The following is a 26124-nucleotide window of genomic DNA, read 5'->3' as shown; positions in this document are numbered from 1 at the left end:
ATTTGGATTCCTCACAATTTTCTAATAATAATGGATATATTATTTGTCGAGTTTTGATTTACAGATTTAAAGATATTAATTATGCCATATTAAATAAATAAATGGTAAAAATGAATAAAATAATAGTATGACTTTTATTTTCATTGAAATTCAATATTATTATTACTTATTTTATATTAACAATTGTTTGGAACTCAAATAATTAAATCATGTGAAATCTAGACCTAAGGGTTAATAGGATTGACAGCTTAGGCTGGAGTAGAACTCAGTCAGGAAAACAACAAGTGCAGACATGTAAATTAGGGGGATTAGAACTTAGAAGTTAAGCGTGCTTAGGCTGGAGTAGTGAGAGGATGAGTGACCGACCGGGAATCTAGACGATTTGAAATGAGTGTTGCACACTTGAGCAGTGATGAGGGGTGATTAGAGATTAAATTGTCAATAATTCAGAAATTTAAAAATAAAAAAATCAATTTTTTAAAAGAATTCCTAAGCATTTAGTCACTAACAACCGGGATTAAAGGTCCTCCGGCCCCGCTCCAAACAGCGACCACGTGGAGCTCCTTTAGTCCCAGTTCATAAGACAACCAGAACTAAAAGTAATGGTCATTAGCCCCGATAGTTTTGTCCCGGTTGCAGAAGCGGGACTAAAGGCCCTCTGAAACTGGGACTAAAGGCTCGTTTTCTACTAATGGACAAGCCCATATTTCCTCCGCTCTTCCCTCTCCATTGGAAAAAAGGCGGACATCTGATGAATATTTTTTTTGAAGGGTACATGTGATGAATATGGTTGGATTGCCAGCACCGGCTTGGTTTTCCGCGGACACATTCACAAATATCTGATGATGCCTGGTTTGGTTAAACGCATTGGAGTTGCCCTTAGACCATTGTAGCAACGGAGGCAGCATTAGGCCGGTGAACTACTGTTGGAAATTTAGAATTTGTGGTCTACACCCTATTTCTCTGCGCTTATCTGTGGTGCCGCTCACAAATCGCATCTTTGAGGCTAGGGGGTAGGGACCTTCTTATACTGTCTTTCCAAAGAGTCCACCCCTTATACAGATAAGATTCGTAGTCATTACAACTAGTTTTCGGGATAGAGTCCAGATCAAATTACCAACCACGATCATATTTGTCTGTTAACGGATTCTACCCGTTATGTCCCCGGAGCACACGCTTGTGAGCAACGGGCCATAATAGATTATAAATTCCTCTAATTACGTAGCTCAACGTTAGGGCTGTAATCTAACTATACGATCTAGCTCCTTCCAATCATCACTGTATCTGGGCAATCTTTCCAATATAAATAGTATATTGTATTCCATTGATGATTGACCAGCTTCCTTAAGCATATATTACTTAAGTACATTCCAACAAGTAACAATTCCATGGTAAACATGTAAAGCAATTCCATGTAGAAAAACATGTATAATTCCATAATGAGGTATTCCGAATATTGACAATTCCATGTAATTTGAATATAGTTGCAGGACACATAATTCCAACATCTACCACTTGTCCAAAACGATCATTTAAATATTTGTAACCCCCTAGCCTCAAAGATGCAATTTGTGAGCGGCACCACGGATAAGCGCAGAGGAATAGGGGGTAGACCACAAACCCTAAATTTCCAACAACTACGACAACAACAATGTACAACTTTAGTCTGCCCCATCATAGAATTTCATCGTCCGCCGATCACGATACTACCACTACTTTTTAAACAACTCCTAATTATTGATTTTTATTCGGTGGCTTTGTATAGTCTCCTTTTTACCCATTTCTTGCTGCTATGATGATAATACATATGAGTCGATAATATCATGTTCAGGCGCATGCCACACATACGCTTTAGGATACGCCCGTGCGAAAGGAACATATCCTATCACTTAGTGCGTGCGTAAAGGACTGAGGCCAGAGCAACATACGCACATGTATGTCAGGCGTGAGATCACTAATTGCCGATATGTACGTTGTCGCTCTAATTGACATCGCATGCACATGTAAATTAATTTTGACTAAGTACATATGGTGGCGTTTAATTGATCGTTCGTACATATAGAGTAATACGTGCTGATGGTGACGCAGACCTACCTATGTACCTGCGCCCGCGAAACAACATATTTGAGCTAAGAAATGACCACACAAAGGTGACGCTGAGCATGACGACACCAACATAGCCATAGCAGCTCCGAGCTGTCAAAAGATAGACACAGAACCAGCCGGCAAGCCTGGTAAGCTATGATCAAAAACAAACAAGCAACAGTTCATAATATATCTTTTTATTCTATTATATATATTAAAAGAAAAAAATGGAGGAAAAATAGAACCACCACATTAGTCTTGTTATGTACAACACCTGGTCAAACATGTCACATACATATTGTTAAGGAGTCACGTATGCAGGCAATAAGACGTGCAAAGCAGTTCCCAAAATAAAAAAAATAAGGGTGTGTATCACGTGGTCATGTGGAATGCAAGGACTGCTATTTTTTTAACCAAAGAACGATCTCTCAACATCAAAAAACGATATAAGGCCTGGGCGTCCGTAATTAAAACTGCTTGGCAAGACAATCCAGCATCAGCATGCATATTTTTGCGATGACCTATACTAGCACATGAGAATATGACCATACTAACTACCACACCATGTGAGCTGATGACAAACCCTAGCGGATTCCAACACAGATCAACAAATCGCTCCTAAATGTCCAGACCGGATGGTCGACATCCGAGATTCTTAAAACTAGAACCAAAAGAGTGGGAGGCTTGGGGGACTTCAGACATGCCAACCCAACCTTGGATCCCAACACAAATCCCATTTTACGGCCTCCACCCCTTTCTCTTCATTGGATAATAGTCGAATATGGTTGGATGGCAGGTGCCGCTTGGCTGCCCTCAGATACATCCATCGAGATTTGATGATGTCCGTTTCAGTGAAACCCGTAGGAGTTGCCCATAGAACATTGTGCCCACCGAGATGGCATTAGACCTGTGAACAACGGCAACAACAGTGTATAGCTTTTATCTACCATATCTTAAAAGAATTTCATCCTTGGCCACTGACGAGATATCATGTTCATGCGCGTGCTGCACGTACGTTTTAGGGTACGCGTGTTGAAAAGAACACATCTGATGCTTAGGCGCGTGCGTGCGAAAGGGACTGGTACCAGAGCAACGTACGTGCACGTATGTTAGGCATTAGATCACTCGGTGTGACTGTCTATCTATTAATTAATTGCAGGTGTGTGCGTATCAGCCGCTGTAATTGACATGGCATGCATGTTAATTACTCTATCCGTCTCATAGTATAAGAGCATTTTTTACACTATACTAATGTCAGAAACGTTCTTTATATTATGAGACAGAGAGAGTATTTTTCAGTAACTACATACGACAGGGTTTGGTCATCGATGGTACATATAAATTAGCACGTGCTGATGATGACGCATAGCTACCTATAGGGTCGCCCTATTCATCACTCAGGGTGAAAAATAATTATTCTTCACTCCCTCTATTCTAACATCACTGCAACATATTTTTAGGTCCTGTATTTTTTTGTTCTTATATAAGAAGTCAAATGAGAAGATAGAAAATATATATCGGCTGTTAAAAAAGTTTGATGTTATGTAAAATTATGAACGTAAAAGCATAGTGTACAATATACATAAAAATATAAATTTTGTGGTCTTATGACTAATATTCTGATTTTTATGCAAAATTTTATGTAGTGAATCAATATTAACATAATTGTTTGTATACCAAACACAATTCTTTAGTGAAATGATCATAACAAATACTTCCGGTGCAAAACAATTTAGTCTACACCCGAGGTTCTGAATAGTATTTCTATCTATTTTTATATTTGAGTGCCCTTCTAACACACAAATTATATATTTATTACGTGTCAAACCAATTGTTCGACACGTCAGCTAGACTATCATGTTGATTGATAATTTGAATCCCGGTCCTCAGCTAGCCAAGCAGTAACAACACGAAAGGTGACGCTGACAATGACCAAAACAAGATAGTTATAGCAGCTATGAGAGGTCAAAAGATAGACACATGCATAGCCGAGTGTTCCGAACTCAAATCCTAACGATTAATATCAGATCTTTCTCCTTGTTTTTAGTTTGTGGAACATATATCATCCGCCTTTTGTATCTTTCTTTCATCTCATCTCGTTGGTTCAATCTTTTGTTTTGTGGACCGCACTGGACCGAAATGCTAGAACATAGGCAAGTATGTCTTTGTAGGAATGACAGTAAGATTTCATGATTTTTTGACGAATTCATGATTCAATGCCATGATCTTGCATGATGTCATAATGAATAAGTAAAAGTAATATATTAAGGCATTATGTAAGATGAAGCATCCAGTTTCATTATGAACTATCTACCACCCTTTCTTCTCTCACCATAGACGACCACTAGCATCTCCTCTAAATGAATGTGAGTAAATCGATGAGAAGTGTTAGGGAATAGTATTGAAATATTAAAATTGCCATCTTTATGTACGAGTGGACAAACTGCATGTATAACCATATCTATGTCTATACCAGTACAAAAATATCCTAAAAGGCAGATCCAAATCATGTCATCCATTAAACCATGTAGATCTAATGATCTACATCATACCAATGGTGAGCACCTCAACACATTTAGCACAAAATAGAAAAAGAAACTGCTCCACGAAATTAATGCAAAAAAACTGATTTCTTTTTTGATAAAAAAACATCTGTCCAAAAAAAATGGGGAAAAAATTCAAATGTTTACTAACAGCAAAGTTTCGTGATAATTATTTTTGTCCAGGTATGAAAAAAAAACAATGTTCATGGTGTGTCCTTCAAACGTTTAGTTAGTTAATACGGGCATTTATACCTACACGTTTACTAGTCGACAAAAAGGTAGCCTAGGCCCCAGAAATGCACGGGGCCACGTGAGTGTGGGGGCAGTCATCTGCCAAGTCTTGCCGCCCGCTCATTTTGACTTGCGATTCACATAGTAGTGCAATCCCGCATGCGGCAAACTAAAAAAAAATCCCTTAAAATGTTTTAGCTTCAACGATTAAACTTACGGTTTTTGCATCTAAAGCTGCTAAGTTTCAAACAGTTTTTGAGATATAATTGCAAGCAATTTTTTCTGTGGGTTGTCGACACAAAATAATTGATTTTTATTGATCTCTCGTACTAAATGTCAACATTGAAATAGAACATATTTTTAGTCATCAAATATATTTAAAAAATGAATCTTATTTGAAAGTACTGGTCACGAGAAACATGAATATGAAAACATAACTTAATTTGAAATTATGGTTTAAAAGATATAGAACTTTAAAAATCGAAAGCCAAAATTAAAAGCAGGCACTAGGGAAATGGGTGCCTCTGCACTTGCGTGCCACAAATACTCGTCCGTCTAGGCCCCCGTAGTAAGCACCGAATATAGGTACTTACTTCGTGAAGATAAGAATGGACACGCTACCCAAGGACCCTATTGATCTTAATTGGTTGATTAAACTATTTAAGTTGTTGACAAATTAATAGGACTTAAGAACCCAATACGTAGTTGGATGATTATGAGGGTAGTGGTATCCTCAGTCTATCAAGGTTTAAGACACATAAATATGACATTGATGCTCACACTTTTTTATATATATTCTAGGCTTTTTGGTGATGTGCGTTTAATGAGAGAATTCATTCCGGTCGACTATGAAGACGTCTGATTGGCATTTCTTTATGGTTTTTCAATCTAAGATCGGTTTACGTCGTCCGTCGCTGTTGTCGCCCCCGCGCGGGTCTACTTTGACCCCGGCGCGACCAGCCGGCCACTCCTCCGACCCAAAGGCCACGTGCGTCGAGGCGGCCCATCAAGGCCCACCACCGCCCGCGTGTCGACCCAGATGTCGCCCTGCGCCAGCCGTCACCGCCCTGCTCCAACCTGGCCTCGTGCGTCGCCCCAACCCGGCGGCATCACACAATGTGGCGGCCCATCACAGCTGCCCCTGCGTGCACCGGCCGACCCGTCGATCTATGTCGGCCTCATCCCTGGCGGCGTCAGGCTCGTCGGCTGCCTCGAGCTCAAGCGCGGCAGCTTCGTTGGTCGCTCGAGCCTCGCTGCCCGGGCGCCGCAACTTCTTTGGTAGCCCGGGTGCCGGTGCTGACGCTACTTGTCCGCACGTCGTCCCACGCCGTCCGTCGTCGCCGGCTTCATCTTGTTCTCCGCCGCTCTTCTTCGGCCGCCGCCGCTACCCCGGTAGCCGTCGTCACCAGTCCAGCCCCTTCGTCTTCGTCCAGCGCCAGCCCGTCCGGCAGCGTCGCCGTCATCTACCCCCGACCACTTCGTCTACTCCCACCATCGATGGCGACATCGGCCTCGCGCCGATTGGTGCCACAACCGTCGCCGAGTCTTCTTCTCTGCTGGCCCTCCGACTCCTTGACATGGCCTACAGCTCTTGTAGGTCTCTCATTTACGCATGCATGGTGCTGGCAACAACGATGTGTGCCTTCGTCCACGATGTGTCCCCAGGCAAGCCCGGTAGGGTGCTTCGTAAACTTCTTCTTTGTCTGTCTTCGCATGCCCGTTGCTGGCATCACCGATGCGTGCCTTCGTCTACGACGTGTCCCCGTGTTTGGCAAACCTAGCGCGAAGCCTCGTCAACACCGTCCTCTACCCGGCGCACACTACTTTGACACCACTACGCCCATGACAAACTCGGCGCTTCCTTGCACCCACAGCTCCACGGCGACATCCTCGACACCGGCTCCCCGACTCGACATCGACCACGAAGTTCTTCGCACTGCTACCTCGACCACGACTACACCACCCTACGCTCTTGGCTAAATCGATAAACGACACAAAGGGCTACCGCCTTGCCTGAGCAAACTCGTCAGTTTCCACTGCAGCCACAACTTCCGCGATGCATCGACCGTTACGATTGTTACGTGGGGTTGTCCGTCAGCTTGCTTTCAGATTCTTCTCCAGTCTCACCGTCTGCTTCGCTATCGTTGTGACTACGGAGAGGGATGTCAAGTATATGATTATTACGAAGTATAGTATATACTAGGATTTGATCCTGCCTTGTTTTACACTTTAAATTGGTCATTGTACTCCTACATATATACCCACGAGGCTCAAGCAATAGAAAATCAACAACAATTTCACCAATTTCTTCTCTCTGCCTTCAAAGAACGTGCAGTACGCATGCACGGGACGCAGCAAGGCCAGCAAAGCAGCAGGCGTGAAGAGCATTCTGGCATGAAGAAACAATTCGTCTGAGTGACTTGATTTGACGGAGGGAGCCGTACGTTTATGTGCTGAGGTACTCGCCGTGACGTCCATGGAGTGGTCAGCCAAGAATTTGTATGCAGCAGATTGCTTTCAGAAAAACAGAAGTCCAAAAATTTTGTCCCCGTCTTCATCGTCCATTGCTTGTATGATCCTAGATATACCTATATATATGTGCCCCCTCTATAAAAGGGGCCGACTCCTCCCGTCTGCGTGAGTACTTAAATCATGTTCAGGCGCATGCCACACATACGTTTTAGGGCAAGTGTGGGGGGCAGTCATCTGCCAAGTCCTTCCGCCCGCTCGTTTTGACTCGCAATTCGCATAGTACTTCAATCCCACACAAGGGCAAACTAAAAAAGAAAATCTCTCAAAAATTTAGCTTCAATGATTAACTTTACGGTTTTTGCATCTAAAACTGCCAAGTTTTCACCAGTTTTATAGATATAACTGCAAGCAATTTTTTTGTCGGTCGTCAACACAAAATAATTGATTTTTATTGATCGCTCGTACTAAGTCTCGACGTTGAAACTGAACATATTTTTCTAAGGTCATCAAATATATTAAAAAATGGATCTTATTTAAAAGCACTGGTCAAGAGAAACATGAATATGAAAACATAACTTAATTTAGAATTATCGTTTAAAAGATATAGAACTTTAAAATCGGAAGCCAAATAAAAAATTAAAGCAGGCACCAGGGACATGCGTACCTCTGCACTTGTGAGCCACAAATCCTCGTCCACCTAGCCCCCTATCAAGCACACAATCGTACCAAGGTAAGTACTTTGTGAAGATAAGGATGGACAAGCTAAGCACCCAGTCGTACCAAGGTAGGTACTTCGTGAAGATAAGGATGGACATGCAACCTAAGGATCCTATTCAGCTTAATTGGGTGATTAAACTAATAGAACTTGAGAACCAAATATGTAGTTGGATGGTTATGGGGCCGGGCAGTTGTATCCTCGGCCTATCAGGGTTCAGGACATGGACTTGACACTGGTGCTCACATTTTTCTGGATATATTCGAAGCTTTTTGGCGATGTGCGTTTAGTGAAAGAAGATGTTCCCATCGACTATGAAGACGTCTATAACGATTTTGTCAATCCCAAAATGATGTGCCGGCTCGATCAAAATAATGGTAGGGGGAGAAGAAAGAGAGGAGAGTCACGAAAATAGGGTAAACGCAAACCAGAGCTACAAACGGAAGCCGAAGCAACATCTTCTTCCTTTTTCCATACAGAGAAAGTGTCTGGGAGGTGATCATAGGAATAGGATTTGTGTGTGTATGTTCATCTGGGTGAGTGTGTGTATGTATGAGTGTCTATGTATGTACTGTGTTAAAGAAAAGAACTAATAGAACTTGTAAGGGTTTGGTGCATGCTCAAGGACTTTATGGCTTAGTCAGTAGGAAGACCAACTTAGAGCCTCTACAACCACAATTGCTTGATTCGGTTACTCATACGTCCGCGGATGTGCCCGGTCAGTGTCATGGCACGTCTATTTTGGATCCTCATTTTTCTTGCGAAACAACCACACTTCTCATATTATCCTCATATTGTCCGGTCACGTGCATATGATTGGTGAAGAGGAAGACAATGAAGAGAAAGAAAGAATAAAGAAAGAGAAAAAGAAGTCCGTGGTTCGCCAAATCCTACGTAGCACCTTGCCTGGGCATGCCCGGAGATCCCTACATATCCTCCATGTATATGGCTTGGATATGGGGATTTGTGGACTGCTCGAACATGTCCGGACAAAATGAAGATTACAGTTGGATGGTTTTTAAACTTCTTTCTTCTTTCTGAACAGTGACTGGGCTGTCCGATGGGACGTTGTAGGGCTCCGGTTGCACACGTGAAGTACCCATGGGTATATCTACTTGCACACTCTGAAAAATACACGTGCAACACGCATGCAGGGGACGCAGCAAGGCCAGCAAAGCAGCAGGCGTGAAGAGAGAAAATTGCACAAACCACCTATTTCTGGTGTTAGTGTGGCACAAAACATCTATTTTACAGGTTTAATCCATGAGTTGTGTGTGTTAACATGATTGCTAACAAGTGGGTCTAGTGTGTAAGTGCACCGGTGGCAAAAAACCAGCCACATCAATAGCCAACTAGAACTATCAATATCTCACAATCCTTTGCTCGAATTGAGCTGAATTTTCCCTAAAATATTAGTGAGTGCATGTATGATTTATTGGGAGTTATTTTTGCATTTAAAAAAATATTAATTTGAGAAAAATATTGAACGAGCCAACTAACGTTGCAAATATCTCACAAACTATTGGTCCAAATGAGCTGTGTTTTTTTCAGAATAGTATTGGATACAGGTGTGATTTACTGAAATTGTTTCGCATTTCTTTTGAAAATTTTAAATTTTGAGTAAAGAAATATACGAGGCAATATAAACTACCAATATCTCATTATAATGTGATCCAAATCAGCTGAAACTTTCTAGATTCATCACTAGTTACATCTAACTAGTACCACACCACAAACTTATGAATGACAAAACATAAGATTGCTAGACAAATCTGAAAAGATTCATAAATAGCCACAATATTCATAAAATAAGATCAGTAGCACCAAAACATGGATGATATTGCTGCCATTGGGCTTTAGCATCCAAGTAGTCGCCATATGGCCATTACAGACATCATCAAGTCTCACGCACCAAAATATTACCGCCATGGGGTTTTATTATCCAAATACATCCCAAGTTGCAGTATAGGCATCACGTACTAATATACGGTATTCATTCTTGTCGAGGCTGGACTTGAAGTGAAGTAGGAATACGCTCTGTTGCTTTCTTATCCTCGCCGCCATTTTTCTGACACCAGTGTACTTAAAAACTGGACCCAATTGTCAGAAATCATGTCGACACATCCAAATGGTGGATTAGACCTAGCTGTGAATTACCCCAATATATGGTGTTTTGTGCAACAAACCTACAAAATAGGTGTTATGTGCAACACTAGCACCAAAAGTAGGTGGTTTGTGCAATTTCCTCGCGTGAAGAGTATTCTGCTATGAAGAATCAATCCGTTGAGTGCACGTGACCTGATTTGAGGGAGGGAGCCGTACGTTTATGTGCTGAGGTACTCGCCGTGACATCCATGCAGTGGTCAGCCAAGAATTTGTATACAGCAGATTGCTTTCAGAAAAGCAAAAGTCCAAAACTTTTTTCCTCGTCTTCATCTATTGCTAGTGATCCTAGCTAGATATACCTATAAAAGGGGACGACTCCTCCCGTCTGCGTGAGTACTTAAATCATCCTCACAAGAAGTCACAACTCGCAAGTGATAGCTAGCCATGGAGGTAGAGCAATGGCTTCACATGGCCAACGGCGACGGAGAGAACAGCTACGCCACCAACTCCAGACTCCAAGTAACTACCGTCCCATGCATGCATGCTTGTTCTCCTTCAGCTGCTTTGTTCTAGGTTGAACTACCTGTACTGAATATTTCCGTTAAGAAATTAATGGAATTTGTTGTGAGCCTGGTTGGGGAAAAAAGTGCATGCATTCATTGCCTTTTGCGTCCAGAGGGTGCTCGATCGATTAATTAATTTGTTACTCCCGCCCGAGCAGGAGAAGGCCATGCTTGAGACCAGGCCGGTGCTCCAGGGCGCCGTGGTGGAGCTGTACAGGTCACTGCCGGACAAGAGCACCATGGTCGTCGCCGACCTAGGCTGCTCGTCAGGGCCGAACACACTGCTGCTTGTGTCGGAGGTCATCGGTACAATCTCCGACCACAACCGGGAAGAAGAGCAGGAGCAGCGCCCTCCTGCCGCAGCCATGGAGTTGCAGTTCTTCCTCAACGACCTGCCGGGGAACGACTTCAACCTCGTCTTCAGGTCGCTGGATCGGCTGCAGGAGCTCACCGCCGATAGGAGGCCGCAATACTACGTGGCCCGGATGCCGGGTTCTTTCTACACCAGGCTGTTCCCATGCCGGAGTGTCCACCTCTTCCATTCCTCCTACTCCCTCATGTGGAGGTCCAAGGTGCGTGCGTACAAACCAGTTCGAGGCATTGTTTGAGCTCAACTGAAACCCGTGTTAAAACTGCTTGAGAATCTCTTCAACAAACTCACATGATTTACTCACTCATTTCTTAGCAAGAGAAAAAAATTAATATACTTTTCCAAACAATCATGTCTTGCCACAAGGTTCAAGAAGACAACTGCGACTAGAGAAACGAGAGGAATGTAAACTCTAGAATGTAATTACATGTTATCCCTTATTTTTTTTCTCTATACTTGCTACTCCCTTCGTTCCAAAATATAGTGTGTTCTCGGTTTCCGCGCTTCAACTTTGACCATAAATTTAACCAACGAGACCGATTGCGGCAAGAGCAAAAATTATATCAAGGAATTAGTATTCAAAAGAAGTTTTCAATTATATAATTTTTGCTCCCGCCACAGTCGGTCTTGTTGGTTAAATTTATGTTCAAAGTTGAACCTCGGGAAACGCGGGCGCGCTATATTTTGTTTTTAGAAAAGGAGGGAGTACCAGAATTAGTTTCGAGAAATATGCTGACCATGACGTTATAGATGGCTATCCATTGTCCTTACAAAAAAGAGGGTATCCCATGTTTTCCTACTTGCTATGTAAGATGATCTTAAGAGAATAATGAAGTGCATGCGATGGACAAACTGAAGTGTGGGTGGATTAAATGCCAAGAGCTAGCCAAAATCCAACTCATCCAGCTACAATTCCCTGGTGAAATTTAATTCAAACGATAATCCAAACTTTGAGAGAAGATAAATACTAAGGAATATTGGTTGTTGAACTTGAAAGAAAGAAGCCACCTTTAGGGATCAAGTGCATTAGCCAATGACTAATTATCCTGGTGCAAAAGTTGTCACTGGTCGCTACCATTCATTACGGTTCATATCAGTTCAGTTACCGTGGTTTTGTTATATCGGGGGAGAAAAAGGTATTTCAAATCCTACAAAAATCAATTTTACGTATACATATGGACATATATATAGCACGTGTGTATAAAGTTTAACATATTACTGTATGTCTTTTCTGCTGTAGCTTGCACACAAGAAAACAAATGTGTCGATCAAAGATTGACTTACTATTTGTGCAAATTTGTATTTCTTCATGTCGCTTATTAACATATTTTTGAATAACATTGTGAATAGATGCAATATATATTCATGGGGTTTTGGAAATTTTAAAGAAAAATAAATTTGTACATACCAGTATATTGATTTTGTCCAACTAATCACACAACTATATCAATTCCTTTATGGCTTCCAAAGGTACCGGATGAGCTTTCAAGAGGTGCTTACCTGAATGAAGAGAGCATCTACATTGGCAAGAGTACTCCTCCAGCTGTGATAAAACTATACCAAGAAGAGTACCAAAAGGACCTGTCTTTGTTCCTGACGCTGCGATTCAATGAACTTGTACGTGGTGGGCATATGGTTCTAACATTTCTAGGCAGAAAGATCAAAGACATGTTGTTACATGGTGAAGCAAGCAGCATGTGGGACTTGCTCGCTCAAGCTCTTCTCTCTCTAGTGCTGAAGGTATGCTCTATAATGTGCTGACTGAATGCTAATTCGTATATATATCTCCTAGTGCTATCTTATGAATGAAGGACTTGGAAGCAGCTAATAGGCTGTCACCCGCCCGAATCTTCCCCGATGATCATTTTCCATCAGCGTTGCTAATGAGACATGAGTGGTTCGACCAAGTGAGAGACCAGAACGGCCGCATCCCTTTTCAACTCAACGTAGAGACAAATTGAACCGGGAAAAGAGAAAAGAAGGATTGTCTCGACGAATATTCTTTAAATTTTTATGATTCCATCATAGGTAGCTTGAAATCATAAGCTCGACTTTCAGAAATTAGAGCTTTCAACAAATTCTAAACTTCCAAAATAGTGCGGCAAATTTCCAAGATTTCTTATGAGCCTCTACGAGACACAACTTCAATAAATTACAAGAAACTACTCTAGAAATTTCTCATAAACTTTCAGAATAGTAAAAGATCAAATGGTTTTCAAAGATTTTGGGTCGAACTATCCAAATATTAAAACATCATTATCTAATAAAATTTCAAAAATTTCACGTGAACTTCTAGAGTTTACAATAACTGGAAGAAAATAAAATTATATATGCCACCTTCTACAGTCTCTGGCCCAATGATAACAATAGGCATGGTAGCTATAACGATGGTATGGTAGCTGAAGGCCACATGCGGGTTAAGAGCACGAATTGGTGACGTCTGTGAAACTTGGACACGTAGTGGAGGCAGAGGACGTGATACTCTAATGCCTAGCTAGCAGTGGCAGCGGCCAATCTCAATAACATTATATTTAGGCATGACAGCTAATGGATAAAGGCGGCAGAGGGTCCTTCCATGGAGCGCTGGAACCTATACGGTTGGAAACAATGTAAAGGGTGGTGCCCAAATGAATTGTTGGAGCCACGCATAGCACACATCGCTGAGGAGAAATAGAAGTGTGTCCAAGTCTGCATGGTCTAAAGTTATTGTGACTACGGGTATCCATCTACGAGATATCTTGGGAGGAAAACTATTTATATTTAGCATCTTAAAACATGCATATGAATTCATACAAGCTTTGAAAAAAAGTACTATTTTTCTGCAACGTGTGGCAGGGCCTTGTGGAGAAGGAGAAGCTGGTCTCTTTCAACCTTCCATTTTATGCGCCATCTATGGACGAAGTGAAGGCTGTGGTTGAGGAGAACAATCTCTTCAATGTGGAACACATGAGTGTGTTTGAATCAAGCTGGGATCCACAAGACTACGACACAAACGATGATGTCGTGTTGGGCTGCAGCAGTAGTGGGTTGAATGTTGCCAGGTGCATAAGGGCGGTGGCGGAACCGCTGATTAAGAAACACTTCGGAGAGGCCATTCTTGATGATCTGTTTATGGTTTATGCCAGCATGATTTCAAAGCACCTCAAGAAAGCGAAGGCCAAGTATCCTATAATTATCATCTATTTGAAGGCCAAGCACTAAGAAATACTTCTCAAGTGTCAATTTGAATAAATGCGGGGAGTTCAGTATTTCCGGTCCATCACATATAAAATATGTTTTGTTAATATTTTGTACGTATGGAAAAGGATGTTTCCTTGTCAATTCCATGAATTTTATCGCAAGCAAGTACGCTAGAAACCCTGCCATTTAATATGTAAAAAAAAATGTTTCGATGATATTGTATAAGAATAAGAATGTATGGTTTAGTTGGCTACATGGAAAAGACATTTGTCTAATTTTATGCATATTCTGTTTGAGCAAAGGCCAAGATTTGAGGATCCTCATTTGTCAACCCCTACCGAAGAGATTGTTTTTCTTTTTTCAAAATGGTTGCTGAGCTAATTAGAGAAAACCAAGCGAAAACCAGATTTCCTAGTTAATTATGAAGAACCGGACTAAAACTATCACAAACGCTGAGCTGCACACATAAGAAATCCCATGCACAAAGCTCGAAAGAGGGCCCCAACGAGACAGCACGTGTGCACCATCGTGATCCCTCCTCCACTACAGGCATCATCGCCCCACCCCTAAACTCTGAGCAAACAACTCCGACTTCGCCGTCAGCACTGTTGACACAATCCACATCATCGCGGACGCGTGAAGCTCCATGAAGATCTGGGCAAAACACAGCCACATGCTGCAAAATAGCGCAACTCCGACTCCGATGGAGAACTCTGAAGAACAAATCTAGGCATGGTTGGTGCCGCAGAAGATCATCGAACGGGCCACCTACAGCCCGTATACCAGAGGGCTCCGCTCCAGCAGCTTCGACTCCACAACAACCAAAAAACGGAGGCAGTACCACAGACACACCGAAGAAGAAATGACTACTACAACCATTGCCGCCTCACCGACATGGCTCCCACCTTCATCCTTGTCACAAAAGTATGAACTCCACAATCGCCACAAACCACCGTTCACGCTTGCTGATGTAGAGCTCCGAGACAAGGCCCCCAAGTAGAAAAACGACACACCAATGTGCCACCATCGTCGGAACACAAAATGAAGGGTTTCATCTAGAGGGGACGCGACGGCCGGATCCGTGCAGGAGGGGTGCGGCAGCAAATAAGCGATGCCTCCAGGGAGGTCTAGGACGGCCACGGCCGCCGCCATTGCTGGTGACGGCATAAGGTCGAGACAAGGTCTTCACCCCAGCTCCCACAACACCTCGGTCGCACATCATCCCGCACCGGTGCCAGCAAGCCTACCAACTGTCACCGCCAACAAAGTTGTCCATCTTGGAAGAGGCACCGAGACCGTCGGAGCCAACCGCACCTCGCGGAGCTAACCGGCGGTCAACCTCCAACGAGATGGTCCACCACACCACCCCTGCTGCCACCACGGAACAGGCCACATTGCAGCCAACGTAGCCACCCGCACCATGCGGAAGCCACGGCCGGCCCTCCGGCCACGCAAGCCAGCAGCTTCGCCAATGCCTGACCAAAGTGGGACCACTACCAATAATCCTATACTCACGGGCAAACAACGGGACTTTATAGAGGCCTTAGTGCAAATTAACTTCTCCGCCCCCTGAGTTTCAGGGAGGGTGGGACCCTTCCTCCCTTTAATCCAAATCAAATGATGACACGTGACAGTCCCTGAAACCTGTAATAGCAAAGTCCGATTTTTACCGTCCACTAACACAACGCTCTGTGGCGGCCTTGAGCGCCAACGACTTGACGCACACGAAGCACTGGTGGTAGAGCTCGACCTGGGCTTGAAGCATCTCGTGATCTCCTTGGTGGTCATGGCGAGCTCGTCTTGTTCGTTGAGCGCCACCATGGTATTCTGTTCTAGCCAGCTAGCTAGACTAATTTATACTATAGATCGAAAAAGTTTGATCAGCAGACGCTATCTAATCATTGTCTTCCCGGCGTATCAACGGTTCCGACGCTCCACCTTGTCGCCTTCACTTGTTCGCAGCCACACAAGTTTGTTTGTGGCTGTCCGAGCGTTGCAACCAAACATAGGGTGACACCCTCACATGTAGCTAGTCCGTCAGTCCATCCTGTAGAACGATAATTTTGATCCGAACACGGCCAAATTGTTCGTTTGATGTTTCTTTTGAATAAATTATGTAGTCTTGACGGAACACATATCTGTTCCCATGTTAGAAGATGTGCTAGCACTACTGGAATTTTCGTATACGCCAGGTGCGAGGCTCTTCGCCGAGAGCCAAATCACGGACACTCGGCAAAGTAACATACGCCGAGAGGGCCTCTCGGCAACTGGAACAACTTGGCAGACACAGGATATTGCCAAGAGTAGACCTCGGCAAAAGGAGAACACTCGCCAAAGGCACAATTTGCCGAGAGCCAAGCAGCCGCTGCACGACAAAGTTTTGCCATGTGGCACATCCAGCGGCGACTGATGGCACAGTGACTTCTTTGCCGAGAATGGCTCTCGGTAAAGATTAGGCTCTCGGCAAACTTTAGTCCCACCTCGCCAAGGGATAAGCAACATGACCTATTTAAATAGTCAGATAGTCCAGATGCAGTAAGCTTTGGTCTTCATTACACCCCTATTAAGGAGATGAACCATCACTATGAATCTTCACTTGTTCCGGGCAGAGAGGATTCACAGTGATATGCCATCTTCCAATGATGGATGCCGACGCTTTTTGTTAAATCAATTACTATTATTCTTTAGTCTTTCATCCATCTTGGCCCCCCGCATTTTTCATGCATAGGCCTTCTGCAGACGAGGGAGGGGCAGGCCGTGCCACCGGGCCCCCACTTGGTGAGCTTTCCTCTCCCCAATGAATGGATGAATGCTATATGAGTGCTTGGATGCTATCATGGATTAATTTTTTGTAGTTGTTTTTATTTAGTAATTCCTATATAGTAGTTTATGTAGATGTTTTTATGTACTATTTTTCATAGTACTTTGCATGTATGCTAGATGGGTTCTATGGATGAATGCTATATGGGTGCTATGGATGATTGTATTGATTTTGGTAGTAGTTTGTCTGTATTCATTTTTATCTTGAGTGAGTGTTGATCGTATTTAACAGATAAGAGATGTTTTCAGTGGAATGCTACCGACTATTGCCATAGGGGGTCGCACTTCCTCTGCTCCTCCTCTGCGATCTTTGTAAATCAGGAGGATCAGAGGAAGAGCGACCATCACCAACAATCGATAAGAGTTTTTCTTGGAGGAAGAAAATCAACTTTTGCCGATGGTGGTCAATCTGGGTGAATTTGTCATGTGATATATAGTTGTCATGCACGATGGACTCACCCAGCTTGACTGTCACCAAAAGACAAAATATCCGTGAGAGAGTGTCCACCATATATACCGCCACCAGAAAGAGTGTCCACCATATATACGTGAGAGAGTGTAGATGAGAGTTGTTCTTTGAGGAAGAAAATCGACTTTTTCCGATGGCGGTCGACCTGTGCGAGTTCGTCATGTGATATACATTTTTCACGCAAGATGGACTCGCCCAGCTCGACCATCATTGAAAGTCGAAATATCCGTGAGAGAGTATCCACCATGATTAATTGGCTTATAAGTAATCTTTGATGTTTGATTCTTATGCTATTTTTTATTATGTGATGAAAGGTGTTAGCACCGATAGATTTCACGGCTATGGCTTCCTCCGATGACGCAGCTTCCATTAGGGTCGACTCCGCGGTCAAGGAGAAGCATGCGGAGGACCTCTTAGCGGCGCTCATTGAGAAGAACCAGCAGCTGATCCTAATAAAGTATTTTGAGGATCTAGCCAAGAAGAATCCGCTAGCTAAGGAGAGGAAGGCCCCACCATGTAAGGAGAGTGACGACCCGGTGCCATTGAGTCCACCCACCATCATTCCTGACGACGCTTGGTCCTCCACTGTGGGGGGATGACCCCATGTGCGCTGACTCCATGATCACTGGTTTCACGACTACATATCAGAGTAGTCCACCTAGATAGTTTGATGTTAATTTAGTGATATAGTTATTGCTACCGGTGTAGATTACGTGTTTTGATTTTATTGTATTCTCTATAGTCGATGTAATTTTCTTAAAATTGTTTCTATTCACATTGTTTTTGATCAACCATACAGGAAGGATTTTGCTATAGGACAAATAAACATAGACAATAAATCTTACATATGAGTTTGGATAATTTAAAAAATTATGATGTTTCCAGTGCATGTGTGCAGGCGGCCATGGGAGTTAGATAATGTTTGAACAAGACACTTTTTTCAACTCTCACTGGCTAATTAGCTTCCTATATTGAGGGGTATTCTAGTGAGATGCCTCTGGTGCTGGGGAAGAGAAGAAGAGATCTGGGTTCTCCTGGTGTACAGTTTTGGGATATGCCTTTTGATGTGTAAAAGAAGGCTGACAATCAGGACAATAAACTGTATGCTATGACCTTGTCACATGAAAAGCAGCCCAAAGATTTAATTTCCCCATTACAAACAATGATTCATTTCTTCCATTACTAACAAATAAATACCTTGATATATGAACATTTTAATTTTCATACATTGATGTATTTGCATAAATTCCTATCATTTCATCACCAAATTGATGGGAACGGCAATACTTTTTTTTTAAATGGAACGGCAATACTCACATGATCTATTAAAGCCTTCGAAGTATAAGCCGGAAAAAGAGGTAGTACAAACTAATAAATTATTCTTCGGGGGAGATCCTTGTCAAAAGGCCGAGAAAGGTATAATGTAGATGGTCCTTAATGTACAGGTAAAGTCCTAACTATATATATTAAAGTTTATCCTTGGTTTCATACTTCTGACGAAAACAAAAACAAAATTCTAATACAGTGTTAGCATTTAACAAGTGGACTGAGTTGCTTAGTTAGTTCCGTTACTTGCAGTAGAACCTATCCGCCTGGTTTCAGGTCCTGAACTTCGCATGGGTGCTAGCATTGGAGATAGATTCTCAAAATTTCAGAATTATTCTTTCAAATATTGTAATTAAGGCTTAAAGTACATCCAAAGAAGGTGAGCCATGTTTTTTTAGGGGAAGTGAGCAGTGTTTAGGACGTTAAGATAACACTAAACAACAAAATCCTTATTCAGAATTGTAGCACAACGTCATCTATGTTAATGCAATATCTGTCCACCAAAAAAGATCATGAATCGACCATACTTTTGTTTCAAATATTTATAATTCATTACAAATATATTAATATAAAAAATTTAACCATCTAGATGTTTGAATTCAGCGATGTTCATCTAGCAAAAGTAATTTAAGATTGTTATGCATGTGCATCATGATAAATGAATCATATGGTTTAACTATTTTATTTTTTGAAAAAGGCAAGGCAAGCCTCCTGTCTCTTCATTCTCTCGGGCATAAAATATTATCTTTATTAACGGTCGAACTCCTTCTCGAAAAAATTAAAGGTCGAACTAGTCTACTTACAAAAAGAATAGAAATGGGAACAACATATGTTCCCGCAACAACCGGTGTTTCCAATCGCCATGACAAATCAATCCGTGGAAAAAATTCACTACCATACTTCATCACAAGCTGGCTTCTAATAGAAAACGAATCTCTGACCCACTAGTGACTATGATGGACCGTCATCCGTCATTCCCGCCGATCGATCAATGGAAAAGGGAAGGGGGAGATGCAAACGGCAGATTGGACAATAACAACGAGCAGTATCCATGTCTACATCCATCTACCACCACTTCGAAGCGAAGCCAAGGACCATGGTCGACACCAATCTGGGAAGGGACGTCTCCTAGCTGGCTTAGTCATGACTAAAGCCACACTGGTCCTATCCACCGCTAACCACTATGATTCACATGCAATTGCTACAGTCGTTGGTTTCTCTTACCAGCTCCTATGAAAATCTCTGGATACCCCGCCGGATGATGCGGTTTGAAACTGTGTCGGTATTTTCATAAATAGGAAGGGATGATGCACTACAGCTACAGTAGGTATTTTCCTCAGTTATAAAACCAAAGTTATCAATACAGTAGGAGAACCAAGCAACACTATGTAAATAGTACCTGCACACAAAGAACAAATACTTGAAACGCGACGCATAAGAGGGGTTGGCAATCCCTCCTCGGTAAAAAGATATATAAATTTGTATGAGTTTGGATAGATAGATCTTGATGAAACACGAAATAAAAAAAAGTGCAGCAAGGTATTTTTGGATTTTTGGAAATATAGATCCGAAAATAATATCGCAAAAGATAGAAGATAGAAGATCGGAAAGCAAATATGATAAAACATCGGACCGAGGGCCGTAGATTTCACTAGTGACTTCTCTCGAGAAAATATGATACGGTGGATAAACAAATTACTGTTAGGCAATTGATAGAAGATCAAATAATCATGACGATATCCATAGCAATGATCATGAATATAGGCATCACGTTCAAAATTAGTAGACCGAAACGATTCTGTATCTACTACTTTTACTCCACACATCGACCGCAATCCAGCATGCATCTAGTGTATTATGTTAGAACTCAGAGAAGCGTAACCATGTCAAAACTCAGAGAAGCGCTACGACTGGGGGAGATATGGTTGAAAAACCGTTCTCGGGTCCCCTGGCTACGTGAAGGGGATCGGAATACGACTTATTTTTACGCGCAAGCAAGGCAACATAAATGTATTAACAAGATCGCAAACCTGCAGCGATCGGATGGCTCGGTTTGCGCCTCGGGAAATGAAGATAAGGAGAAAATTCTTGCTACGAAGCACTATACACCTCCCAAGGTTTCAGCAATAGTGATGATCTGTTATCACATGTACCCAGTCGGGTCACACCGGCCATGAATGACTTCCTGTGTAAACCGTACGAAGCCTCGGAGATAACCACTGCACTATTTCAAATGGCGCCATCGAAAGCGCCCGGGGTAGACGGATTCACTCTGGGGTTTTATCAGCGCCACTGGAACTTATTGAAAGATGACATAATTCTGGCAGTGCTTGATTTCCTGAATGGTGGTGAACTACCAGCTGGACTAAACGACACTTCCATTACGTTAATTCCAAAGGTACGTCATCCACAGAGTATTTCACGGCGGTGCACGACTATCTCGGTTACGGATATCTTGTGGGGCAGGTGGTCCACGGATTTTCTGGATGCGTCAGGTGCATGGATGACACAACGTATCGCCAGCTAGATAGAGATCCTGGGTCTTCGAAAACCGTGTTCATGGGGCATCGAAAGTGGCTTCGCGATGATGACCCATGGAGGAAACGCAAGGATCTGTTCGATGGTGAAACCGAACTCCGAAGACGCCCGTGTACGAGGAGCGGCGAGGAAATAGACGAGCTGTTGAAAAATTGGAAAGATTGCCCACTGCCGGGAAAGAAGCAAAAGGCGCCAGGGCCGGGAAAGAAGCGAAAGGTGCCAGAGCCGCTGCTGAAGGTATGGAAAAACGAGGTCTGTTTTCTGGGACTTGCCGTACTGGAAGATCCACCGTGTGCCTCACAGCCTTGATGCCATGCATATGACGAAGAACGTGTGCGAGAGTCTGCTTGCTACCCTGCTCAACATGCCAGAGAGGACCAAAGATGGGCCGAAAGCAAGGGCAGACTTGAAATCAATGGGCATCAGGCAGGAGCTTCACGCTAATGATGATGATGATGATGATGATGAGGCGAAGCAGGACACAGAAAGTCGTCGCAAAGGCAAAAAGGCCAAGAAGACCGGAAATGACTACCCTCCCGCGTGCTTCACTCTAAGTCAGGAGGAGATCGAGCAGATTTTCACCTGCCTCGTAGGAGTAAAACTTCCTTACGGTTACGCGGGGAAGATATCAGATACCTAGACCCAGCGAAGCAGAAGTTCAGCGGGATGAAGTCTCACGACTGTCACGTGCTGATGACGCAGATACTTCCAGTTGCAATCCGTGGGATCATGGACGCGCACGTCCGTGAAATGCTATTTGGCCTATGCAACTTTTTCGACGTCATCTCTCGGAAGTCGGTTGGCGTGAGGCAACTCAGAAGGCTACATGAAGAGATCGTGGTGATACTATGCGAGCTTGAGATGTACTTCCCGCCCGCATTCTTCGACGTTATGGTGCATCTGCTGGTCCATATCGTCGAGGATATCATCCAACTCGGGCCGACGTTCCTACACAACATGATGCCGTTCGAAAGGATGAATGGTGTCATCAAAGAATACGTTCGCAACATGTCACGTCCAGAGGGAAGTATAGCCAGGGGCTTTCTGACCGAAGAGTGCATCTCCTACTGCACGAATTATCTAGGCATCGAGAACCCCGTTGGTCTGCCCGTCAACAGGCACCTCAGCATGCTCGCTGGATGGGGTCACCATAAGGGTCGCCGTGAAATGCATGTCGACTTTGAGGGTCGACTCGCCGACTTTGAAAGAGCAAACCTAGTCGTGCTACAACACATAGACGTGGTCGATCCTTGGGTGGTAGAGCACAAAACCTTTATTGATAAGACGTACAATGACCGAGGCCAACAGAGGATGGACGGAGATATAATCAAAGAGCACAACTCATGTTTCACGCGTTGGTTCAAGCAGAAGCTTCTGTCGTACCCTTTACATGAGGGTTCTTCCGCGGAAGAACAACTCATATTCGCCTTGTCACAGGGCGCCGAGCACAACCTGATGACCTATGAGGCATACGATATCAACGGCTACACATTCTACACCGAGGACAAGGACATGAAGAGCGATGGTTATCAGAACTCCGGGGTAACGATGGAATCCTACACCGGTAACGACAAGGACATATACTACGGAAGGATCGAGGAGATCTGGGAGCTGAGCTACGCTAGAGAGAAGATCCCGATGTTCCGTGTCAGATGGGCCAAGAGCGTCCAAAAAGAAGACCGGTATTTCACCACCATGGTTATACCCGAAGCCAAATCCAAGACCGCGGGCGCAAACGTCACCGTGAAAAATGAGCCATGGGTACTGGCTTCACAAGTGGACCAATGCTTCTTCATTACCGACCCGTCAAAGCCCAGTCGTGTTGTCATGAGGAGAGGCAAACACTACAAGAAACCTGTTAATCCATGACGGATTTCCGGTGACAATATTGAAAACTGTCATGAACAGCCTGGTATAGCCCCGCAAGCCCGCTGAAAGCCCGCTAAAGCCCGCCTAACCGTTCCCGTATAAAATGAGAACCCTAATCCTCATCGGCCCTCCTCTCTCCCTACGCAGCCCCCTCCCTCATCTCCCACACCACGCCGCCACTCATCGCCTCTTTGCCTCCCTCCTGCCATAGCTCGCCGCTGGCCCTTGCCCTCCCTCCCCCTCACCTCGCAGCTCCGGCAACTACCAGATCCGCCGCATCCCCCACCCATCCTCCCTCTCGCAACACATATCTCTCTCCCTGGTGCAACCACTCACGCCGAGACCAAATGCCCGATGATTCTGACAACGTCCGTCACCGGGAGTTGTTCTCTGACCCCTTCGTCCTCCAGTCCGGCTGGATCTGTCGCTCCCTGTATCTGGCGCTCGCCCGCGACCCCTAGCCATGGCTAGGGTTTCGGCTGCAGCATCATATCCAACGCTGCACATCTCCGGCGGCTCCTCTTCGTCCACACAACGCCTCTCCGGCAGCTCCTCTCTATCCACACCGCCCCCTTGGAAATCACCTTGTGGGCTGCACGGTGCTGACGCTGTCCAACATCCAGCGGCGGGCGACCAACCCCTGGGCCGCCGTCGGGAACACCTTCTTCTCTACCAAGGTTAGCCCCCCGTCCGACCCAAATCACACTAACTCGTCCCTGATGCCCCCCGACCCACCTCTCTTGATTTGGTCTGATCCCCCTGTGCGTGCGTGTAGGAAGTGTTTGAGAGCCCCGCTGTTTGCGGTCTGTTTATGAGTACTTCGCATTCAAGGAGCAGACTGTCGATGAGCAGTAAGTTTCAAGACGAAATATTAGCAGTTGTAGGTAAATTGTTCATTCTACTTGTAGTGAATAACCTTATGAATTCATTCTCTCTGTCTTGACAAAAGTTCCAGCAGGAAATTTGTGCTTGTGCTTGATTGACCCACTACTCTACATTCTGTCTTTGGGTTCAGAGTGTGTTGTTGACTCACCCGATTGATGGCCTTTTTTTTAATGGCGGATGTATTTGAGGGAGGCAGTGAGTAATATAGCAAGTTACAATCTTATGAGTTTTTTCCCAATCGCTATAAACTATAGTGCTTATTTCAGTTGCAATGCTAGATTCTTTGGTGCCAATTGGTTTAGCCAATCCGTTAATCCTGTTTGTTCCTATATAGATAGTACTTAATGATACACGCGTATTTCGACAGTCGCTTCACCTCTGTTCCTATATAGATTGATAACAAAGGGCCAAACTGTTACCGTCGACTCCCTAGTGTGGCCACCGCCTTCTCTAACTATACATGTGTGTTGAGTGTGCGTGCTGACAAGGTGGCGCCAGCTGCTATCGAGGGCTCTGGTGCAGCAGCCGGTGTGTTGTGTGTGCGTGCTTCCTCTCTGAATATTTAACACTATTTTTTCTCTGAATTTCTTCTGTATCTTGTACACTACAGGGTACCAAGTCGAGACAAACTCCAGGGTACCAAGTAGAGACAAACCGATGCACTGTGGTATGTGGCCTTCTATCAAGATCTAATTAAGTTTAGATTCCTCCCTAGGTCTTGGAGAGATGATTTCTGCTACTGTATTAATATGTCAACATGTTCTATTTGGAGTTTTCTCCCTAGGCATTTCTTTTTCTATCCTTGTTGTCTCCTGCAGCCCGGTGAATATGTATTCCAGAAATAAGTTTAATCCGATTCTAAGAAGAAAATTACATTGTTACATTGTGGCAGTGCTACAGTAAGAATACAGAGGTTTAAATCTATTTATTTTTGTACTACACACATGTATTAGTGAGTCAATTTAGAGTAGTAGTACTACCATTGGTCGTGCACCTACTAGTACTAGTACCAAGGCCACGAGTTCGCTCACTCTATATCAACCTGGAGGCACAAACAGAGATAGCACTTGCCAACACAGTGACACAATGCATTTTTTCTTCAACTCCTTTGCTCCATCAGTAGGTCGCCCTCCTCAATAGTGCTCCTAACAAGTGATCCTAAATCTTCTTTCTTCATTTTATTCCTCTCTTTTTATTTTGATAACTTGACACTCTAATTTTCTGACAATGATCTCTTGTTTTCGGTATGCAGGTCTGGGTAGCTTCGTAACAGCCGTGTCGTTGCATGGCGCACAATAGACCTTCAGAGGGCGATCACGATGGCTGTTGTGGAACTGAACCACGATCAACCAAGGTTTAGTTCTCTACCGAGCGATTCGACATATTTGGATTTCACTACTATGATTTCTCTGTTTTTTGCATTCGCTAACTCAATTGCTATTGAACTGACCTATTTAGTTGATCTGGTTCAAATTTACGCATTTATCACTAGGGTGTGATTCCGAACTAATTTTTTTGTGCCCCATGGATCTTGGTGGTTAATTTTATCATCTCACGCACTCCAATCAAAGTAAACCTATACATCCTAACCACCATCTCAGTACCTCTTAACAGAACCATTTGCCTCTTATTTCTATAGATCTATTAGTGGCCATGGCTCTTAGTTATTTTGCATGCCGTTTGAGTTGACTTGGCATTTAAGTGTTCACTATTGTCAGTACCTTGATAAATATTTAGTTTCATGTGTAAACTTGTTGAGATATTAACATTAGAAGCTTACACCAGCCAGGTCGACGAGCGGTGGCTCCATGCCATGGATATAGTTTGTTGGTGATGCCATTTTTTGTTGGATTTATATGGCCTCAAATGCTGCTGCTATAGTACTTGAGTTCTGCAATGTATGTTCTATTATGTTATCACTTCTAGGTCAACTTGATTATACTTTCATTTGA

General features: G+C 43.6%; 1 protein-coding gene across 1 annotated transcript; it reads left to right on the top strand.

The window, feature by feature from the left end:
- The first annotated feature begins 10596 nt into the window (after positions 1-10596).
- On the top strand, positions 10597-14286 carry LOC147992739 (anthranilate O-methyltransferase 2-like). Its single transcript, XM_087541237.1, has 4 exons — positions 10597-10671; positions 10874-11287; positions 12556-12825; positions 13921-14286. Exons 1-4 carry the CDS (start codon positions 10597-10599, stop codon positions 14284-14286), a joined length of 1125 nt encoding a protein of 374 aa, XP_087397363.1.
- The last annotated feature ends 11838 nt before the right edge of the window (positions 14287-26124 follow it).

The sequence above is a fragment of the Triticum urartu genome, chromosome 1A, assembly GCF_056163025.1.
Source record: "Triticum urartu cultivar PI428250 chromosome 1A, HENAU_Tu73, whole genome shotgun sequence".
NCBI classification, from domain to species: Eukaryota; Viridiplantae; Streptophyta; class Magnoliopsida; order Poales; family Poaceae; genus Triticum; species Triticum urartu.
Note: the sequence above shows the minus strand (reverse complement) of the source record. Positions and strands in the feature narration are given on the sequence as shown.